The sequence below is a fragment of the Pelodiscus sinensis genome, chromosome 2, assembly GCF_052426305.1.
Source record: "Pelodiscus sinensis isolate ZL-2025 chromosome 2, ASM5242630v1, whole genome shotgun sequence".
Classification (NCBI taxonomy): domain Eukaryota; kingdom Metazoa; phylum Chordata; order Testudines; family Trionychidae; genus Pelodiscus; species Pelodiscus sinensis.
This window is the reverse complement of record NC_143053.1, coordinates 167434431-167453973: the sequence shown is the minus strand read 5'-3', so window position 1 is coordinate 167453973 and position 19543 is coordinate 167434431. Positions and strand designations below refer to the sequence as shown.

The window sequence follows — 19543 nt, the reverse complement described above, 5'->3', positions numbered from 1 at the left end:
CCTTTTCCTCCTCCCCTGAGAAACATTTTTTGTGTCATAGTCCTGGGGTGGAGAAAAAAATGCAGGGGAGAGAGGAGAACTAACAAATGGATATGAAAGATAAATGGTAATTGAAGAATGAAAGGACATAAAATAATCCCTCTACCTTCAATACCTGCGGAACCAACTACTCAAAAATCATGTATACAAACACTGTTGACTGCATCATGTTTTCATTCACTCATAACTTTCAGTGTCCCACTTTTCACGCAGAAATTGCCAAATGTACATATTTAACACACAAAGCAAGTATTATCTGTGTGTTAAATATGATTGAAAGCAATACAACCCTTTCCACATTGCTTCCTTTTAATTCAATATCCTCATTCTTATTTACACAAGGCCTCTTTATACCCCTCTTGCAATATAAAGGGAATGTTAGCAATGGTAGGTCCCTTTAAAATTCTAAGGAATAGCACGAGTTTATAAACAGTTATAAATATCATTTAAACAGTCATTTCAACAGTTATTAAAATGTCATTTAAACAGTTATAAATGTCATTTAAAAAATCTGTAGTATTTTTCCAAACTATGGACCCTATCCTGCAAGTGTCTCTCCTGACCTCAGTGTGCATTGATTTCACTGTAGCTCTGAATAGGCACAATGGTACACATGCATAGAGTAGCTTATAGTACTGTATTGACAAGAAACAATGTCAGGAAATTAACTGAAATATTTCTAACAAAACATGTAGATGGTATCATGAGCTTTCAGAAAAACTCCGGTCATATGAAGAAGTGGGCTGTGCCCACGCAAGCTCATGATACCATCTACATGTTTTGTTAGTCTATAAATTGCTACCAGACCATTTGTTGTTTTTAAAGTTTATCCAGTACAGACTAACTCAGCTACCCCCTGAAGCTTCTGAAATATTTCTGTGTTAGGTTCTATTTTCTGAGGGACAGTTTATCCTAATTTCTCATATACGGAAAGACAATCTTCACTCATTGCTATATACTGTATTTGCTTTCTACAACCAATCCTCTGTATAAGTTTTCATGAGTGATATACCCAAGTAATGGATGCCAACATACAAACCGTATCATTAAATTTATTCACCTAAATTTGGGTTATTGCAGATTATGTATTCTATCTATTTTACGACCTTTAAACCAACCTTTGTACTTTTTTATAATCTAACCACTATTCCCAGATGTGTAGATAGATGCTATTTCCTTAGCCTGTGAATTATACACTTTTAACATTCTTTAACATTTTAACTGTTTTTAAAAAATGTTAAATCTGGTGAGCACCTTTTTCGTATACATCAGAGAAAAATGGCCCACTGGAAATTTTGCTGTATATGCAGAAAACAGTGCAGTTTATTAGAAACCATTACATGATCAACCTAGAAAGCACAGCCACAGATTCTTATGTGTTCATAGTCATTATTTGTGCTTAATTTGTGCCAGAACTGAGCCTCAGTACCTCTAGGCTTGGTAGTTCATAGCACCAGCACCTCTGGGGTTATCCTATCAGTTATGAAATTTAAAAAAATTACATGTGCCCCAGGACTTAATTGCTTGATCCCTGGCATCTCATTTATTACAAATTAAGCAGTAGGTATTCTTGTGTATTTCTATATAATAATACATAAATTTCAAGTTTCAAAGAAGGAAGGAGAGGTCAATGTCTCTGGTTAAAGATTTTTCTTAAGCTGTTAGAGTTGGAGTCTGTTAAAAGAACTGGAGAAATCTAATAAAAAGCTGAAAGGTTTATTGCTTGGAGAAAAAGATGTTGAACTCCATGGAAAACATTGCCTCAATTCTGTCTGTTTTAATTTAAAGTGGTGCCCATAATTTCCTGCTTTTAGCTGATAGTTATCCTGAAACTCCATTCTTTCTTCATAAGGTAGACTGGGAACAGTGAAATACTTACATTTTAGAGACTGAGTTGTGTGTGTATCTCTGTGCAGGTAACCATTTATTTCTCTGCTGTTGTGAACTAATCAATCAGCTGTCTTCGACAGGACTTTAATGATGATGCTCAATAAAAATGGTGTCCTGTAGTTAGGCTGGCTTTGAACGTTCAAAAATCTAGTGTAAGAATTAATAAAATTGTAATGGTAAATTTGGGTTTGGGAAAGATGAAGTATTGGAAATAAAGATCTTCCCTCTACTGATAACAGAACTTAATTAAATAAAATCTGGCACCAGAAGCAGCCCTTTTGAAGATAAGAGAGGGAGTACCACATGTCAGTAAACAATATACTGTTTCTCAGATTAAGGGGAAGCATTGTAAGGTCATCTTCCTGGCCTAGAAGGGTGGTGTCTACAATAGGGATGTTAGATATTGTGTAATTGAATAGTCATGTAACCACAAATATTCAATAGTCCTCAGAGATGGGGCTGGCAGCCTGTGTACTCCTGGCCCCGCTCCTGGGGAGCCCCCTGCGACCCTGCACAGCTGCCTCTGTATCAGAGGCAGCAGCATGGGGTGCTAGGTGGGAGTGTTTAAAAACAAGCTCCCTGCGCAGACTGGCTACCAGCCTCCCCGCACTGCTACCTCTGATAGAAAGGCAGCAGCACAAGTTGGCAGCAGCCCCTGTTCCCACGGACAGAGGCAGCAGTGAAGGGGGGTTGGAGAGGGCAGGGGAGACTGCCATGAAGCAGCCTCTGTACGTGGTGGGCCCGAGCGCCCCACAGACAGAGGCTGTTCCGCGGCAGCAGTCCCTAGAGGGGAGGGCCGAGCTCCCTGTGAACAGAGGCTGCTGATAGAGGCAGTAGTGCAGTGGGGGAGGGGCAGGCAGTACCATGGAGCTGGTGCTGAGAGAACCAGCTTTTAGGTAGGAGGAAGCAGGAATGGGAGGTGGGTCCGTGGGAGCCTATACGCAGAGGGAGCTGGCTTGAAAGCTGGCACCCACACATAATAGCTCCCTTTACTCTCTGGGCAGGCGGATCCAGTGATCGTGGGGAGCCAGCTTTTAAGCCAGCTCCTCCTGGGCACCAAGTCCCACTCTCCCCTCCACTGTCTCTGGTACAGGGGCAGCAAATGGGTGGGGGGAAGGAAATGTATGCAGTTGACAAGATTAACCAATAAGCCCAGGCTTATCAGTTAATCGTGTCGTCATCTACATGATGATATCCCTCGTCTACAACATAGAACCTAGAGGGTGTATAGGAATCAAAGCAAGGGAAAATTATAGGTGAATGTGGTCATGGTCCTTCAAGGGTTTGAACTGACTGCAGAGAATCTACTAGAGAATGAAACTTTACTAATATACAAGTTGGGTCTGTAGTTCTTTGTTTTGCCCTAATGCATCAATATTACAGTGCCAGCACAACAGCTTGGCAAGTCAGCACGATAAGGGGAGTATATTGTATTCGAAAGATGGATTAATTCCATTGACTGCTAACAGAGAAAGGGTTATAGCTGATGCACTACCACTAATTAGAGAGAGATTTTCAAAGTGGCACAGGGGATTATAGCCATAATACTTTGAAAGTCCTAAAGTAATCCTCGTCCTCCCCCCGCATTTGCTTCTTTCAGAGTTCACCCTTCAGTTCCCATGGCTCTAGCATGACAGATAAGGATGAAAAAAACCCGTTAATACAGTCCTACTTGTTTTTCAATCACAAACCTTTTCAAATAAAACTTAGAGGGGAGGAGAGTATTGATCATTTGTAGGAGACCTACTCATAGGAAATTAACTTTTAAGTGTTAGACACAAGCTGAAGTTTGCACTCACAAAGACTAAGGGTACATCTAGACTATGCCGGAAAAGCTCTACCGCATCCAAGGAACATGTCTGCTTTTCTGAAAAAATATTCGGAAAATCCGACGCGTTTTTTTCGGCATCCCTGTAAACCTCATTTTATGAGGAAGAAGGGATGTTTGAAAGGAGGTTTTTTTTCCAACATTTGGCCCCGTGTAGATGGGCTAAATTTCAGAAAAGCCTCTTTCAGAAGAAAAGCGGAAAAGATACACAAATTGCACTTAGAAATTGAAAGCACAGCTGCAGCAGTGCTGCCATGGAAGCACTTTGACATGACAGAGTGGCCATGGCAGCAGCTCTCTCCCGGTGCTATAGGTAAACCACCTCCACTAGGGCAGTAGCTAACTGCTCTGGGAGTCCAGTTCTGTAGGATGGCCCATGTAATTCACTTATATCGTGCTACTGTTTCTTAGATAAATTTCATATTGTGGCTCATTTAGTTCTAAATGAGAGGGCCTGCTCCTGGAAACAGTCACACACCTGAGCAGTTGTACGGAACTCACTGGAGCTATTCATGTGACTAATATTATCCAATAAATAGGTTTTTGCAGATTGGGTTCTAATTGTGCCATTATGTGAATATATTGTATTTTCTGACCTTTTAAAAATCCTTACATATCATAATTAATTTTTTTTCTAGGGTCATGAAAGATATGAGATGATCCAAAGGGAATATGTTTATTGCATGTCTTCATTGAAATTTTGTACTGGGACACATAGGGTCTGTCTATACGGAGCCATGTAGATGAGTTTACTAGACATAGGAAAATGAAGCGTTGTTTTAAATAATCGCTGCTTCATTTACATCAAAATGGCTGTCGCGCTGTGCCGATCAGCTGTTTGGCGGCACAGCGGGGCAGTCTGGATGCTCTGCAGTCAACAATGGAAGCCTTTGTCGACCTCTCCATTATGCCTCATGGAATGAGGTTTACCGGAGTGGTTGATAAAGGCTTCCCTTGTCGACCGTGGAGCATCCAGACTGCCCCGCTGTGCCACCGAACAGCTGATCGGCACAGCACGGCAGCCATTTTGATGTAAATGAAGCGGCGATTATTTAAATCGCCACTTCAGTTTGCTATGTCCAGTAAACTCATCTACATGGCTCCATCGACAGAGCCATGTAGTCTAGACATACCCCTAAGCTACGTCTACACTGGCCCCTTCTTCGGAATAGCCATGCTAATTTAGAACTTTGGAATAGGGAAATGCGCGGGGGATTTAAATATCCCCCGCGGGATTTAAATAAACATGGCCGCCCCTTTTTTTCCGGCTTGGGGAAAAGCCGGAAAAGAGCGTCCAGACTGGCGCGATCCTCCAGAATAAAGCCCTATTCCGAAGGATCTCTTATTCCTACTTGAATAGGGCTTTATTCCGGAGGATCGCGCCAGTCTGGACGCTCTTTTCCGGCTTTTCCCCAAGCCGGAAAGAAAGGGGCGGCCATGTTTATTTAAATCCCGCGGGGGATATTTAAATCCCCCGCGCATTTCCCTTTGGAAGTAGGAACAAGAGATCCTCCGGAATAGGGCTTTATTTCCCTTGAAAGTAGGAATAAGAGATCCTCCGGAATAGGGCTTTATTCCGGAGGATCGCACCAGTCTGGACGCTCTTTTCCGGCTTTTCCCCAAGCCGGAAAAAAAGCGGCAGCCATGTTTATTTAAATCCCGCGGGGGATATTTAAATCCCCCGTGCATTTCCCTATTCCAAAGTTCTAAATTAACATGGCTATTCCGAAGAAGGGGCCAGTGTAGACACAGCCCTAGTGAATGGGGAAGTTGATCGCAATGAGTAAAAGCCAGTACTTAGCAAATGTGGACAATTGATGAAGGAAGCCGAAGCCATTAGTGACACATCTATATCCAGAAAGATTATGGGCTATCAGAAGGAAATATTTAAATATATCAGGAACAAACAAAATCCTAACACAGTACAGGTGCAATATTAGATAAGGATGATAAAAATGTCTATCAAGATGCAGAGATGGCAGAAACATTCATTAAATATTTCTGTTCTGTGTGTAGAAAAAAGCAGGATGATGTAATCATATTTCACAGAAATAATGAAATATCTTCTATTCCATCGGCAACTAGAGAGGATGTTAAACAGCAACTAATAAAATTAAACTTTTTAAGAGTCTGTGGGACTACATTGCCTGCACACAATAATATTCAAAGAGTTTGTGGAGGAGTTCTCTGAATCATTAATGTTAATTTTTAACAAATCTTGGAACATTTGGGAAGTTCCAGATGTTTGGGAGAGAAGAGCCAAATATTGTGCCAATATTTGAGGGTAAACCAGATAACTATTGGTTGCTTCATTGGACACTGCTCCTGGGAAGACTTTTAAGGGCAGCACTGAGTGAAAAATTGAAGGAAGGTGTCATAATTAATGCAAATCAAAATGGTTTTATGAAAATTGTCAAACTTGATATCATTTTCATGAGATTATATGTTTGGTTGATAAAGGTAACTCTGTTGTCCTAATACACTTAGGCTGTATCTACACTGGGCCACTTATTCCGGAAAATCAGCCGCTTTTCTGGAATAAGCTGCGAGCTGTCTACACTGGCCCTTGAATATCCAGAAAAGCAACGATGCTCAACTGAACAAAATCAGCCACTATTCCGGAAAAACTATTCTGCTCCCGCTCGGGCATAAGTCCTTATTCCAGAAGACTGTTCCGGAAAAGGGCCAGTGTAGACAGCCCAGTAGTCTTTTCTGGAAAAGCGCGTCGACATTGGCCACAGACGCTTTTCCGGAAAAAGGGCTTTTCCGGAAAAGCAGCCTGCCAATGTAGACGCTCCTTTTCCAGAAAAACTGAAAACGGAATAGTATTCCGTTTTAAGCAGTTCCGGAAATTCATGCCAGTGTAGACACAGCCTTAGGCTACGTCTAGACTGGCCCCAAATTCCAGAAAAGGGATGCAAATCAGGTAAGTCAGCATAGGGAATCCGCGGGGGATTTAAATATCCCCCGCGGATTTAAATAAACATGTCCGCCGCTTTTTTTCCGGGTTGGGGAAAAGCCGGAAAAAAGCGTCTAGACTGGCCCGATCCTCCGGAATAAAGCCCTTTTCCGGAGGATCTCTTAGGAATAGGTGGGAATAAGAGATCCTCCGGAAAAGGGCTTTATTCCGGAGGATCGGGCCAGTCTAGATGCTTTTTTCCGGCTTTTCCCCAAGCCAGAAAAAAAGCGGCGGACATGTTTATTTAAATCCGTGGGGGATATTTAAATCCCCCGCGGATTCCCTATGCTGACTTACCTGATTTGCATCCCTTTTCTGGAATTTGGGGCCAGTCTAGACGTAGCCTTAGGGTGTGTCTAGACTACATGGCTCCATCGACGGGTGCTGGGGTCGGCTGATCCCCATCTAGACTACCACGTTATGCTGACAATCAGCTGATTGGCACAGCACGGCGGCCTTTTTGATGTAAATGAAGCAGCAATTGTTTTAATCGCCACTTCAATTTGCTATGTCTAGTAAACTCATCTACATGGCTCCATCAACAGAGCCATGTAGTCTAGACATACCCTTTGTCAAAAGCATCAAAGAAGTCTTAATACCACATGACATTTGATAAGAAAAAAAGCACCTTCCAAAATCAATGTAACCTATTGTGATTGGGTTCCCCAAAGTGCATCATGGGACTGTGGGACCACTCTGCCAACCTAGGCTGTCTCTAACAATGTTTTACTAGTGACAAGCAGCAAACTCCTCCAGTGCCTCATTATACTCAGCACAACAGTGTATAGAGGCCCATACTTGGCTAGAGAGCGTGAATTCTCCTAGAATCACTCGTGAATCACAGAGAAAGGCACCAGCCAGATCTTTCCAACAATGAACCTTGAAAATCACAGTCTTGCACTGCTCAAGATGCACACACCAGCCTTTGTAAAACCTAAGCAAATCCCAAACACTTAAGCAAACTCACTAGTAAGGAGAAACAGTAAAACAAGTATTAACTTCAAAAGATAGATTTTCAGTGACTATAAGTGATAGTCAAAAAGTCAGAGTTAGTTACCAAAAGAAATAAAATACAAGCACGCAGTCTAAACTCTCAACCCTATTAGAATGGGAAACAACTAGTTTCTTCTCACCCTACTAGATATTGCAGTCCTTCATATACAGGTTTATCCCTGAAACCTGGGCTAATCTCTGGAGTCTTTTCAGTCATCTCATTGTCCTTGTTGCTTGCAGCATAGGTGGAGAGCAGGAAGAAGGCCAAGTATGGGGCCTATGTTCTGTTTTGTATGCTCAGTCCTATGTGCTTGGAGACATACAAGTCCCCAGGCAAGGTTGAGCAGTTCTGCTAGTTTGGCCTTAAGCAGGTGAGTCATTGAATTGTAGCTCCTTTGCTGGTCGAAGGCCGTTGCTGGTGGTTTGAAACCATGCCTTATGTTGGTTACTTTCCTTGCTGTTGTCTCTAGCGAGCTAATATCTGACTGGATGACTCCCCAATATGCAGCATGTCTTAGTGATAACCCATACAACACAATTGCGTAACTTCATATGCACTTACTTCTTCAGACATGCCCTTTACATTTGTCACCACAGAATTTCACAGTTGTTCCCGTATTCATGTTTTATATAGCTTGTAAATTAAATGCAGGGTCCTGGAAATCAGCTGGACAGTCACTAGAATAACTGAACTACAGGGTATTATATTTCATTTTGTTGAGACCAGAGTTTACTGTTAGAGTTAGGGACAATATACCCCTCCTTATGGGCTGCGTTCATTTTTTTGTTTAATAATCAGTACTGTTTACACACATTCCACTGAGGAAGCACTTTTTATTAACACAAAACATTTATAAATTTACAGTAATTTCTTGCACAGTTTTTATTTCCGTGAAAAGAAGCTTCCTTGCGTCTGGTTTCTTTACTGGTAAAATTTTTTTGATCAATAAATGCCTAATGAAAGTATGTAATTGATTCTGAATTGATGACAATTACAGGAATTACAGTTACTAAACTGGTTCTCTGTTGAAAACTCACTGCATACAGCTATCTCTCACTGTTTTCCTTCTTCCAGCAGATTTTTAAAAGCATCGTCAATGAAGATCCAGTCCAGGGTCAAGGAAGTCGGAGACTGATCAGTTTTTCACTGTCAGGTATGTCTTTGCTTGAATGCATAAAGCAATGAGCCCAGAGGACAGGAATGTAGATTTTTAAACCATGCAACAATCCTGGTGGACTGTTCAGACTTAACCTTGAAACTTCAGGGGACCAAGGCTTTAAAGCAGGGAGGCAGAGGTTCACCTGAAAAACTTGCATACGGGTATCTCTGTGATTGAAGGCAATTTTACATCTGTAAAATGGGAGTAATGATACTGACTTCATTTGTAAGGCTAATTGAGAGTACAGATAGAAAGAATCAGAAAAGAGCTAAGTATTATTATAGATTGCCCAGGCGAAATGGCAGTAAGGTGTCCAGCTATCCATTTGTACTTGTAGTTACTTCAACTTCCATGCATCATTATGGCAGTTGCCTCTACGGGCCCTCATTCAGAAAAGTATCCCTTTTCATGACAGCACGTACCCACAGGATTAGCTTTATACTTATTCTTAAGATCTGTTGAAATCAATGGGATTTCAGCACCTCCTTAACTTTAAGTGCATACTTCAGTGCCTCTCCAAATCAGGCCCACAGATGTGCCTAAACATGAGCATGTATGTGTTAAACATAGAGCTTACAGGTGCTTCTGCTTTTCTAAATGTGCCCTTCATATTCATTCATGTTAATGGTTATTTCCTGCTTCAAAATTAATAGTAGACCCTACTGTGCTAAGTGCTGTACTAATAGAGTCTGTGCCCCAAAAAGTTTTCACTCTAAGTAAAACCACAAAGAAAACAAAAAGAGAATTCTACATTTTCTAGCAATTAAATAATGTTAAGTAGTTAAAGGAAAAAATACCATCAAACTAACATCCTGGAACTAAATCGCAGGAACTGCCATATTGGATTAGTCTATCTAGCCTAACATATGCTGCCTGCTGCAGTAGCAAGGACGAGATCAGCAATGGGCAACCAAGACTAGCAAGTGGGCTGCATGAGTGGTCCTCCTTAGTCGCAGTGGGCTGCAAATTCCACTTACAGCTCGTGCATACCCTCTCTTCCCCTTTCACCCACACCTCTGGCAAACTGGAGCCCTGCAATTCCTCCTCCTCCCTCCCAGAGCTTGAATAGTCACAAACAGCTGATTCGTGGTATTCAAGCTCTGGGAGCGAAGAGGAGAAGCAAGGTAGGAGTGTGAATTAGTAGATTCATGGCTCTCTGAAAGTGCCAGTAGGGAGGGGAAGGAATAGGAAGTGCGGCACTTCAGTGTGCCAGTGCACAAGAGGAGCATAGGGAAAGTGGGCAGACGGTATGTGCGGACCTCAGCTGGAACCCCAATAGGCCGCATGTGGGCCGCTGCCAACTGTTTCAGTGCTTCAAAGAAGTTCTGAAGTAGACAGTGATAAAACTACCTACTCACAGGGAATGTTTCTGCCTTAATTCCATGCAATTTGAGACATTGCCTGAGAAAATACTGAACAAAAAGTGAATGATAATCACTGAGTTCAGTGGAAGTTTGCCTGAGTAATTGCTCCCATATGCAATAAACATTTATATCACATACAGACTCTCATACTTAAGAGCATTAGCCAACCACTGACTATTTGAGATCAGGAAGAAATAGGAATTTGAGTTATTTCAGGTGGAATTTTTCTGAATGTACACTTACATAGAGGGATCAAAATTTGGTCCTGTGAGAAGTTAGTTTCAGTGTTAACTGTTCAGCAATAGCATCAGAAGTTATAAAGAAAATAATTTATTGTGTTTGTGGCTTTTTAATTTTATGTAATTATATTATTATAACTTTTAAAGTTTTAAGATATTAAGAGAAATTATAGAGTTCTCTAATTAGATTTAATACAATGTTTTAAAAGTGCAAAGCAACTTTGTAATTAGCTTTCAAAATAAAAATAATGACTTTTCCACCTCTCTCAGAAATGTCACACTTCCAGTTATAGACACCTGTAAGTGACTGAGTTCTTTGTCAAGTTAGATGCAGAAAGAAGAAATGCACTCAGGTTCTCATAACAGCCACTTCATTGGAAGGCATTCATAGTCCATTGAGAGCATAATATATTTGCTGAAGGCACTTTGGGCTATTCTGCTGGTTGATGGATAGATCTTACTGTCAGGAGGTTTGTGTGAGATTCTGCCTGTATTTTCCCTTTCTAAATTTCATCCCATCACTCTTAGTTATAATACTGTGCATCACTTTCAGTATTTTTTCTCAAGCCTTAATCTTTACACCCTTTGATATTTATATACTGTTTACAGGGTTTTTTCTGATACTAATGACCACAATATGAGTATCTCACAAACATTAATGATTTTTAACCTAATAACCATTTGGGAGTAGGAAAGTATTATCACCACCCATTTTACAGTGATTAAAAATCAGGTACTCAGATGGTATAACTCAGCACAATTCACTGAAAATCAATAAAAACTGTTTAGGATCCTAAATCACTTGGAGACCTTATGAAAATTTAGCCAGAAACGGCAAAATTGGAAGATGATACAAAATTACTTAAGATATTTAAGTCCAACGCTAACTCAATAGAATTATAAAAACTGGGTGACTGGGCAAAAAGATGGCAATTGAAATTCAACGGTGATAAGAGCAAAGTAATTCACACACTGGAAAACATAATTCCAACTGTACCTACAAAAATATGGTATCTAAACTAGCTATTACCGCTCAAGAAAGAGATCTTGGAGTTACTGTGGACAGTTTTTTGAATGCATCTACTTAATATGCAGTGGCAGTAAAAAAAGCTAACAGAATGTTATAAACCCTTATGAAAGCAATAGATAATAATGTATAAAATATCATAATTCCAGTGTATAAATCCATAGTACAACCATACCTTGACTACAGTGTGCAATATTGGTCTCCCCAGCTCAAATAAGATACATTAAAACTGGAAAAGTTTCAGAAAAGAGCAACAACAATAAAGGATATGGATAGATTCATCCCTTAGAAAAGAGACAGTTAATGGGGGATGTGATAGAAGTCTATAAAACCATGAACATCATGGAGAAAAATGAACAAAGAAGTGTTATTTACCCCTTCTCATGTCACATGAACCAGGGGTCACTCAGATAAATTAAGAGGCAGCAGGTTTAAACAAAGAAAAGAAAGTCTTTCTTTACACAGCGCACACTAAATTTGTGGAACTCGGGTGGGATGTTGTGAAGGCTAAAAGTACAAGTGGGTTTAAAAAAGATTTCCATATACACTCTTTCATAAGCATATTTTTGGGGGCGGAGGGGAGAAAGAAGAGTGATACATCGAAGAGCAGGGGTCAGTTTATCAATGGGTCTACACTATCATTGTAGATCAGAGGTTGGCGGACTTCAGTTCCCAGCCCATCAAGGTAAGCCACTGGCACGCCAGGACATTTTGTGTGCTTGAAGTACCTCCATGCCCAGAGCCCCTCAGGTCCCAGTGTCAGCTGTTCGCCATTCCCAGCCAACAGGAGTGGTGGGAAGTGGCAGCCAGCATATCCCTGAGCCTGCGCTGCTTCCTGAAGTGCCCATTGGTTGAAAACAGTGAACTACAGCCACTGGGAACTGAGGGGTTCTGTGCCTGTGGACACTCCCACGTACACAAAACATCGTTGTCAGTGGCTTACCCTGTCAAGCCGGGAACCAAAGTTTGCCAACCGTTGAAATATAGGTTCGGCTTATGAATAGTGGTTTACCATTTTTATCTATTCATCTTGGTGGGTTGGCTTATAAATGAATGGGCTGATGAACGAGTATACATGATAGGTACGTTCATGGAAGATAGGTGCATAGGTGGCTTATTAACCAAGATGGCCAGGGATGAAACTACATGCTCAAGATGTTCCTTAACTTCTAACTGGCAGAAGTTGGGAACGGATTATGGGGGATGGATCACTCATCAATTGTCTTGTTTTGTTCATTTTCTCGGAAGCATCTGGCACTGGCCACTGTCAAAAACAATACGGTGGAGTAGATGGATGATTGGTCTGACCAATGTGGCCATTATTATGTTCTTATGTAATCAAACATTTAACCAAAATCTATACATACTATAGTTTGAGATTTTTCAGAACTGTGTATGTGATTTGGGTGACCAAGGTTAGTGGGAATTAGGCATCCAAATCCCTTAAGCATCTATGAAAAATCTCAGGCTATATCTAATATATTTATTCACCAAGGGCATGTCTACATTAGGAAATTATTTCAAAATAAATAAATTCAAAGTAATAATGCCTGAAATAACAAAATTGAAATAACATGTCCCCACTATGGGAGAGCCTCAAAATTAGTCCCAGGCAGTCTCCGTTATTAGGACACTACCTTAATTTAGAGCCCCAGGAACACTGGGGCATAATTACTTCAGATTACTCTGGGGAGTAATTATTTTGAAATAGCAACAGCGGAGTTTCCACATTCATGCTAGTTTGAAATGTGTTATTCCCTGAGGAAAACAGGAGTACAGATTTTGAAATAACCAGCCTGTTATTTTTAAATAAAGGGCGTGGTAGTGTGGACACTCCACTTACTATTTCAAAATAAGGGGGGTTATTTTGAAATAACTCCCCTGTGTAGACTAGGGCTAATTTTATAAACTACACGTCTCCAAAAAATCGAAGTAATCTGTTAGGATATATTCTTTATAAACCCATGCTGCTTACTACTCAGGAGTCTATTACCTTTCCAGAGCTTCTGCTGGATGGAAATAATTTTTTATCATCTCCAAAACAGACTTGTGCTTCCATGGTAGAGGCCTGGGTTCATAGACTTAAAGGCCAGAAAGAACTATTAAATCATCTAGCCTGATCTCCTGTATAACACAGACAAGAGAATTTCATTCAGGTAACCTGTGTTGAGCACTTGTATTTGAGTAAAATGTGTTCCAGGAAGGCACCCAGTCTTGATCTGAGGCATCCAGAAAAGCAGCCAGAAATGGCATTTTGCTCCAGTAGTTAATCGGCCTCATTGTTAGACTATTCAGACAAATTGTTCAACTTTCTCTTGCATTTTTTCTCACTGAAAACAAAAAGGATTTCTGTCTTGCAGCTATTTCTCAATAATTAATTTATTCTCATTTCATTTATTAATAGACTGTATTCTCCTTAGTGCTACTTTTGCCTCTTTCCCTACATATAAATAAAAAGCTCTTCTAATTCTCCTTAATATCCTTGGTTAGCATAAATTTATTTGTCCTTTTTTTTTTGTCGAGTTTGTCTATACAGCAAGTTAATGTTTGGCAAGATGGGGTATGAATGTACAGCCCACTATTTTACTGCATGTTAACTAGCCAGGAAGACCCTGAGACTGTGCACCAAACATTTCCTAGTGTGGTTTGACCTACAGCTGTTTGAAGTAGTGATACAACAGAGTGCACTGCAGAACTCTCAATTTACGGTGGCAGAGTCTACAATGGCATGTTAGAGTATACCAGAACAGTAGCATGGGATTAGGAAAATGCATGCTAGCTCTCCTCCATGTAGAGTGCTAAACCTAGCAGTGTCACCACAGCAGTATGGATAATAATCACCTGACTATGTACCTAGGAGGGTTGCATGGAATTGTCCTCAGCAGCAAGCTCAAGCTTCTCCCCATGCCGCAACTGCCATGCTGGCATATTTTAGTGTGTTAGCTCCAGTAGATCTAGTGTGTGTTCAAAAGGGTACTTCCTAGCATGAATAGCTGATGGATAGGCATACTCTAAGTGTGTGACAAGCTAGTGTGCCATAGATTTACACTCTGATTTGCTCAGTTTCCATATGGACAAGCTCACTATCATGCTCAGAAAATCCCCTAATTTTTTACAAATGGCTGTGAAAAGCCTTAGTGTTGTTCTCTATTCACTCAGTCAAGAGGCAAGACTCCCCAGCTAATTTAGAACCCATTGTTTTGTATATATAGTTGGATTTCCATTTGGAGAAGCATCTACTATGCTTCTAAGGATATGATAGGGTTAGTGCTAACACAGTAGTAGGAACTTGCCTGAGCTTTTTGGATTATTTCATGAGCCTTGTGAGAAGTCGTATATGTCCCATTGTAAATAAACTAGGGATCTTTTAGGTGTCTGACAGTGCCTACATAATTTTCTGCATATCTTCACTATTGTATTTTTATAATTAAAACTTTTGTGGAGAGATGTGATAATTCTGTTGGAATATCTGTCCCTTAAGCAGCTGATTGTACAACTCTTAGGGTGTGTCTAGACTACATGCCTCCTTCGACGGAGGCATGTAGATTAGCTAGATCGGAAGAGGGAAATGAAGCCGCGATTAAAATAATCGCAGCTTCATTTAAATTTAAATGGCTGCCCCGATCTGCAGATCAGCTGTTTGTCGGCAGATCGGGGGAGTCTGGACGCGATGCCCCGACAAAGAAGCCTTTCTTCATCGACACAGGTAAGCCTGGTTTCACGAGGCTTACCTGTGTCGATGAAGAAAGGCTTCTTTGTCGGGGCATCGCGTCCAGACTCCCCCGATCTGCCGACAAACAGCTGATCGGCAGATCGGGGCAGCCATTTAAATTTAAATGAAGCCGCGATTATTTTAATCGCGGCTTCATTTCCCTCTTCCGATCTGGCTAATCTACATGCCTCCGTCGAAGGAGGCATGTAGTCTAGACACACCCTTATATATGTGAAAATCATGTGGAGTCATGGGAACGACATGCGTAAGTACTGTCTGTTTCTCTAGGTTGTGATATGACTCCCATATTAAGCACTTACATGAGTGGGGATCGCAGGATCAGCCATGAAGACAGTTCAGGACTATAAATAGAGAGGATCAGGAAACATTTTTTTCCCATGATACATGTTACATAAGTCTTATATAATAAGCAAAAGGGTGCTCAGATTGATGTGCTGTCAGATCAAAAGTTCTCAAATTATTAAAGTCCCTTCATTCTATCTTATGTCAGCCACTGCTTTTCTCACAGACTGAGTTGTAGTCTCATTCCTCCATGCTTGCGTTAACCTAGTGCAAGTTTTGTACAATAGCAAGGAAAAAGAACTCCTCAAAATTGTAGGCTTGATTCTCCATGCCATTCCACTGCTTTTGAGGTGGTATAAAGCCATGAATTTTAGTTCAGTTACACCACTAAAAACTAGGGGTATGTCTACACTACCACCCTAGTTCGAACTAGGGTGGTAATGCAGGCAACCGGAGTTGCAAATGAAGCCTGGGATTTGAATTTCCCGGGCTTCATTTGCATAAAGCCAGGCGCCGCCATTTTTAAATGTCCGCTAGTGCGGACTCCGTGCCGCACGGCTACACGCAGCACTGACTAGGTAGTTCGGACTAGGCTTCCTAGTCCGAACTTCCGTTATTCCTTGTGAAATGAGGAGTAACGGTAGTTCGGACTAGGAAGCCTAGTCCGAACTACCTAGTCTGTGCCGCGTGTAGCCGCGCGGCACGGAGTCTGCACTAGCGGACATTTAAAAATGGCGGCGCCCAGCTTTATGCAAATGAAGCTCGGGAAATTCAAATCCCGGGCTTCATTTGCAACTCCGGTTGCCTACATTACCACCCTAGTTTAAACTAGGGTGGTAGTGTAGACATATCCTGAAATACTAAAGGAAAAGTCCTGCCTTGTACTTGTTGAGAGAGTTAAAATACAGTAAACCTAATAATCACTGCTTTCATAACAAGAAGAAAATCCACATCACACACACAAAGACCAAGTGCAATTGTTCTTCGAACCCAGCGTCAAGCATACACCCCTTGTGACCTTTGCATGGAACGTTGGGGCCACTAGAGCCAGGTAATCACTCCCTCTGACTACTCCAGCCTTCCACGATTGACACAAGCCCCTCTTCCCTTCTGTTAAATGTTTATAAATTGTCCTTTTTTAATGCTGACTTGGGGAAGCCTGAAGTACCGAAGAATTTTTTTCATGTGGGAACAGCAACATTTACGAGCTGATAGAAAAGTTGGAAATCCATTTGAGAACTTCAGATATGCAGCATGCAAATTTGCTATACACAATGCATTCAGTGATTTGGAGGTCTCCGTATTTGCACTGTGTTGAATCCTTGCTACTCCATTTGTGCACCATGTGCACATATCTTCCATGTAATGTCCTAATACAGTTGGTTGTCCACTATCTTAAGAAGAGTGAGAAACCAGGTGGCTCAATGATGGAATCATCTGTGATGTGTTTGGTAAATGCCAGGGTCTACTGACTGCAATTGCCAGGCATTTTCTGGGTTGAGGTTGGATGACAGAATTGCTTCTCCAGCTGCCCAGTATGTTTGGTAGGACTTAAGGTGATGTGTGAGACAGGTGAACAAGATGCTTTTGGTTAGTAAGAGTTTTCTTATACTTGGTCAACATAGGCACCTCTCACTGTACGGTTGGAGGAGGGACATTTTTGAGGACTGGAAGTGAAGGCAGCAGAGTGTATTTCAGTGTGCCAGTTTCAAGCCTTTTAGCCATATTTAGCCGTATAGCAGTGTGGTCGGTGTACAAGCTTCTCCCCCAAACAGCTGCACAGTACTAGCCTGCAGAATAAAGCCCCTAAAGCCACTGTTGCCCTTCACAGCATTCGAGTAATGCAACCCCAGCTAGAACCTGCTTGCTCTGTGGATAATGTTATTGTGTGACTCTTTGCTTCATGGGTCACCTGCTTCAGATTTTGATAGATAAGGCTGTGATGAGAATCATTCCCAGCCTGTGGGGATTGGGATTGTGGGTGATTGCCTTGCCTCTTAGCTTCAGGATTGCTGAGATGGAAGTGCTGACACTACCATTTGTGATGCATTGGGTTTGAGTTACTAGTACCAAGTTTGTCCCATCTTCTGATGAGCGTTAATGATGTCTTTCGTGTTGCTGGATGTTGCGGCCTGTGTCATTAGTGGTAGGTCGTCAGTATATATGAGCTTGCAGCAGGTCAACTCAGGTGCAGCACTTCTGTATAAGTTAAAAAGGGATGGGGCAAGTACTGATCCCTGTGGGAAGCCATCAGGAAGCCTCCATTTCTTGCAGACCTGACTTCCGAGATGGACACAGAGTGTTCTTTCCCAAAGCATTGACCTAGTGAGTCAAAATGTCTGGCGAGATTGAAGCAGGTTGCAGAGCTTCAGCTGCACACAGGTCTTTACGTCAGGCACTGCCATAGGTTGATGATAAGTCAATAGAAGTTGTGGCCATTTTACTCTTCCACTGAAAGCTGGCATCAGCATGTGTATCACTGGACTAGCTTATGTTCACTAAAACGTCAGGGTGACAGCTATTGAATTGAGGTCTTCTTAAAAAGATGTTTTCCATGTTGATGTGCCATATCATGCAACCTTCTCCCACAGATTACATTGAGAAACCAAACTATCCTCTATAACACCTGGCTCAATTATCCCACTTGTAGTTGGATGACTATCTGGAAGATGATTAATGAAAACAGATTTTTTTGTATATACTGAATGCTAGAGTCACCATGGTTTATTCCAGCTATTAGAATTAGGCTAGAGATTCATATATCTATGTAAATGTAGAGCTCGTTATCTTCATTTTTAATCTGTCATTGAACCATTTTATGGTAAGAACACTTGCAATCTTTTTCTATGTTTGAAAATGCAGAAAAATAAACAGCAGTAAGTATTTCTTTTTGTATATGTCTAGACTACAGGTTTTTGTCAACAGAAGTTTTGTCGACAGATAGGGTACGTCTAGACTACAGGCTTTTGTCGACAGAAGTTTTGTCGACAAAGAGCGTATACACTACATTCAGTTCTGTTTTTTGTTGACAAAACCCTGTAGTCTAGACACAGCCTTTGAGAGTCCTTTGAGGAGACATCAGTGAAAATAAAATCTGTTCTCAGGGGCTTTTCTCATTCTCTCTCACCCTGTGGCTTATATTAGAAACCTTATTCTGCTTCAGCACAGTTGCCAGCATGATTTGTAATAATGGTTTGAACTTTCCTGGAAAGTACTGCTGACAAGGCAATATTTACAGCAAAGCCAGTTGATCTTTATGGACCTGAGTAGAACTGGGAGCCTATTTGAAAGGTGCCTTGTACATATGAATCTCCCACTCAGGAGGTGCAGTCTGTACAAGCTTCCCCCTTTTTAAAATCTTTGTACAACATAAGTTTTACAATCTGATCCAAAACATTTCACTTGTGGAGTGATGCTGCTAAGAGAGTCACCCATACTATCACAGAAATATTTTCTAATGGACTGTCCTTTCACTTAACCTGATTTGTATTTTGATTTGACAGATGTGAGACTAGGATTCATAAAATACAGCATGTTTATGCTCACATGTGTGATGACTTTTGAAATCTCTGCCTGGTGAGCTGACATCCCAAGTGCAGAGGAGCACATGGTTCCAAGGCAGAGACAGGGATAAACAAAGGGCAAGCCTCTCTTCCCTTCTGTTAAACAGAGGTTTATAAACTGTCCTTTTTATATGTATCCCCCCTCAGAGATACATTTCTTAAAGGCAGATCTCTATATCGTAAAGGGAATTGGAAAGAAGTTGGTAAAGTACAGACAGGAGCTAGTGGGGAACAGTCCAACACAATAGTCAGATTTAAATATAATACATGAGGGCAAGCAGTTAAATATTGACAAACTGTACAAGTGCTCTCTACAAATGCTAAAAGTCTAATGACAAAGATGAGTGAAAGAGACAGTGTCTGATATTAACATGGGGATATTAATATAATAGGCATCATAACAAATTGGTGGAATTAAGATAATCAAGCGTACACGGTAATAGCAAGCAGCAGGTTAAATACAAAC

General features: G+C 41.1%; 1 protein-coding gene across 1 annotated transcript in view; it reads left to right on the top strand.

The window, feature by feature from the left end:
* Positions 1–19543, top strand: part of HECW1 (HECT, C2 and WW domain containing E3 ubiquitin protein ligase 1) — a 334425-nt gene that overhangs the window by 167578 nt on the left and 147304 nt on the right. Inside the window, exon 7 of the mRNA XM_014574083.4 lies at positions 8788–8863. Coding sequence (XP_014429569.1) covers positions 8788–8863 — 76 coding nt within the window. The remainder of the gene's footprint in view (positions 1–8787; positions 8864–19543) is intronic.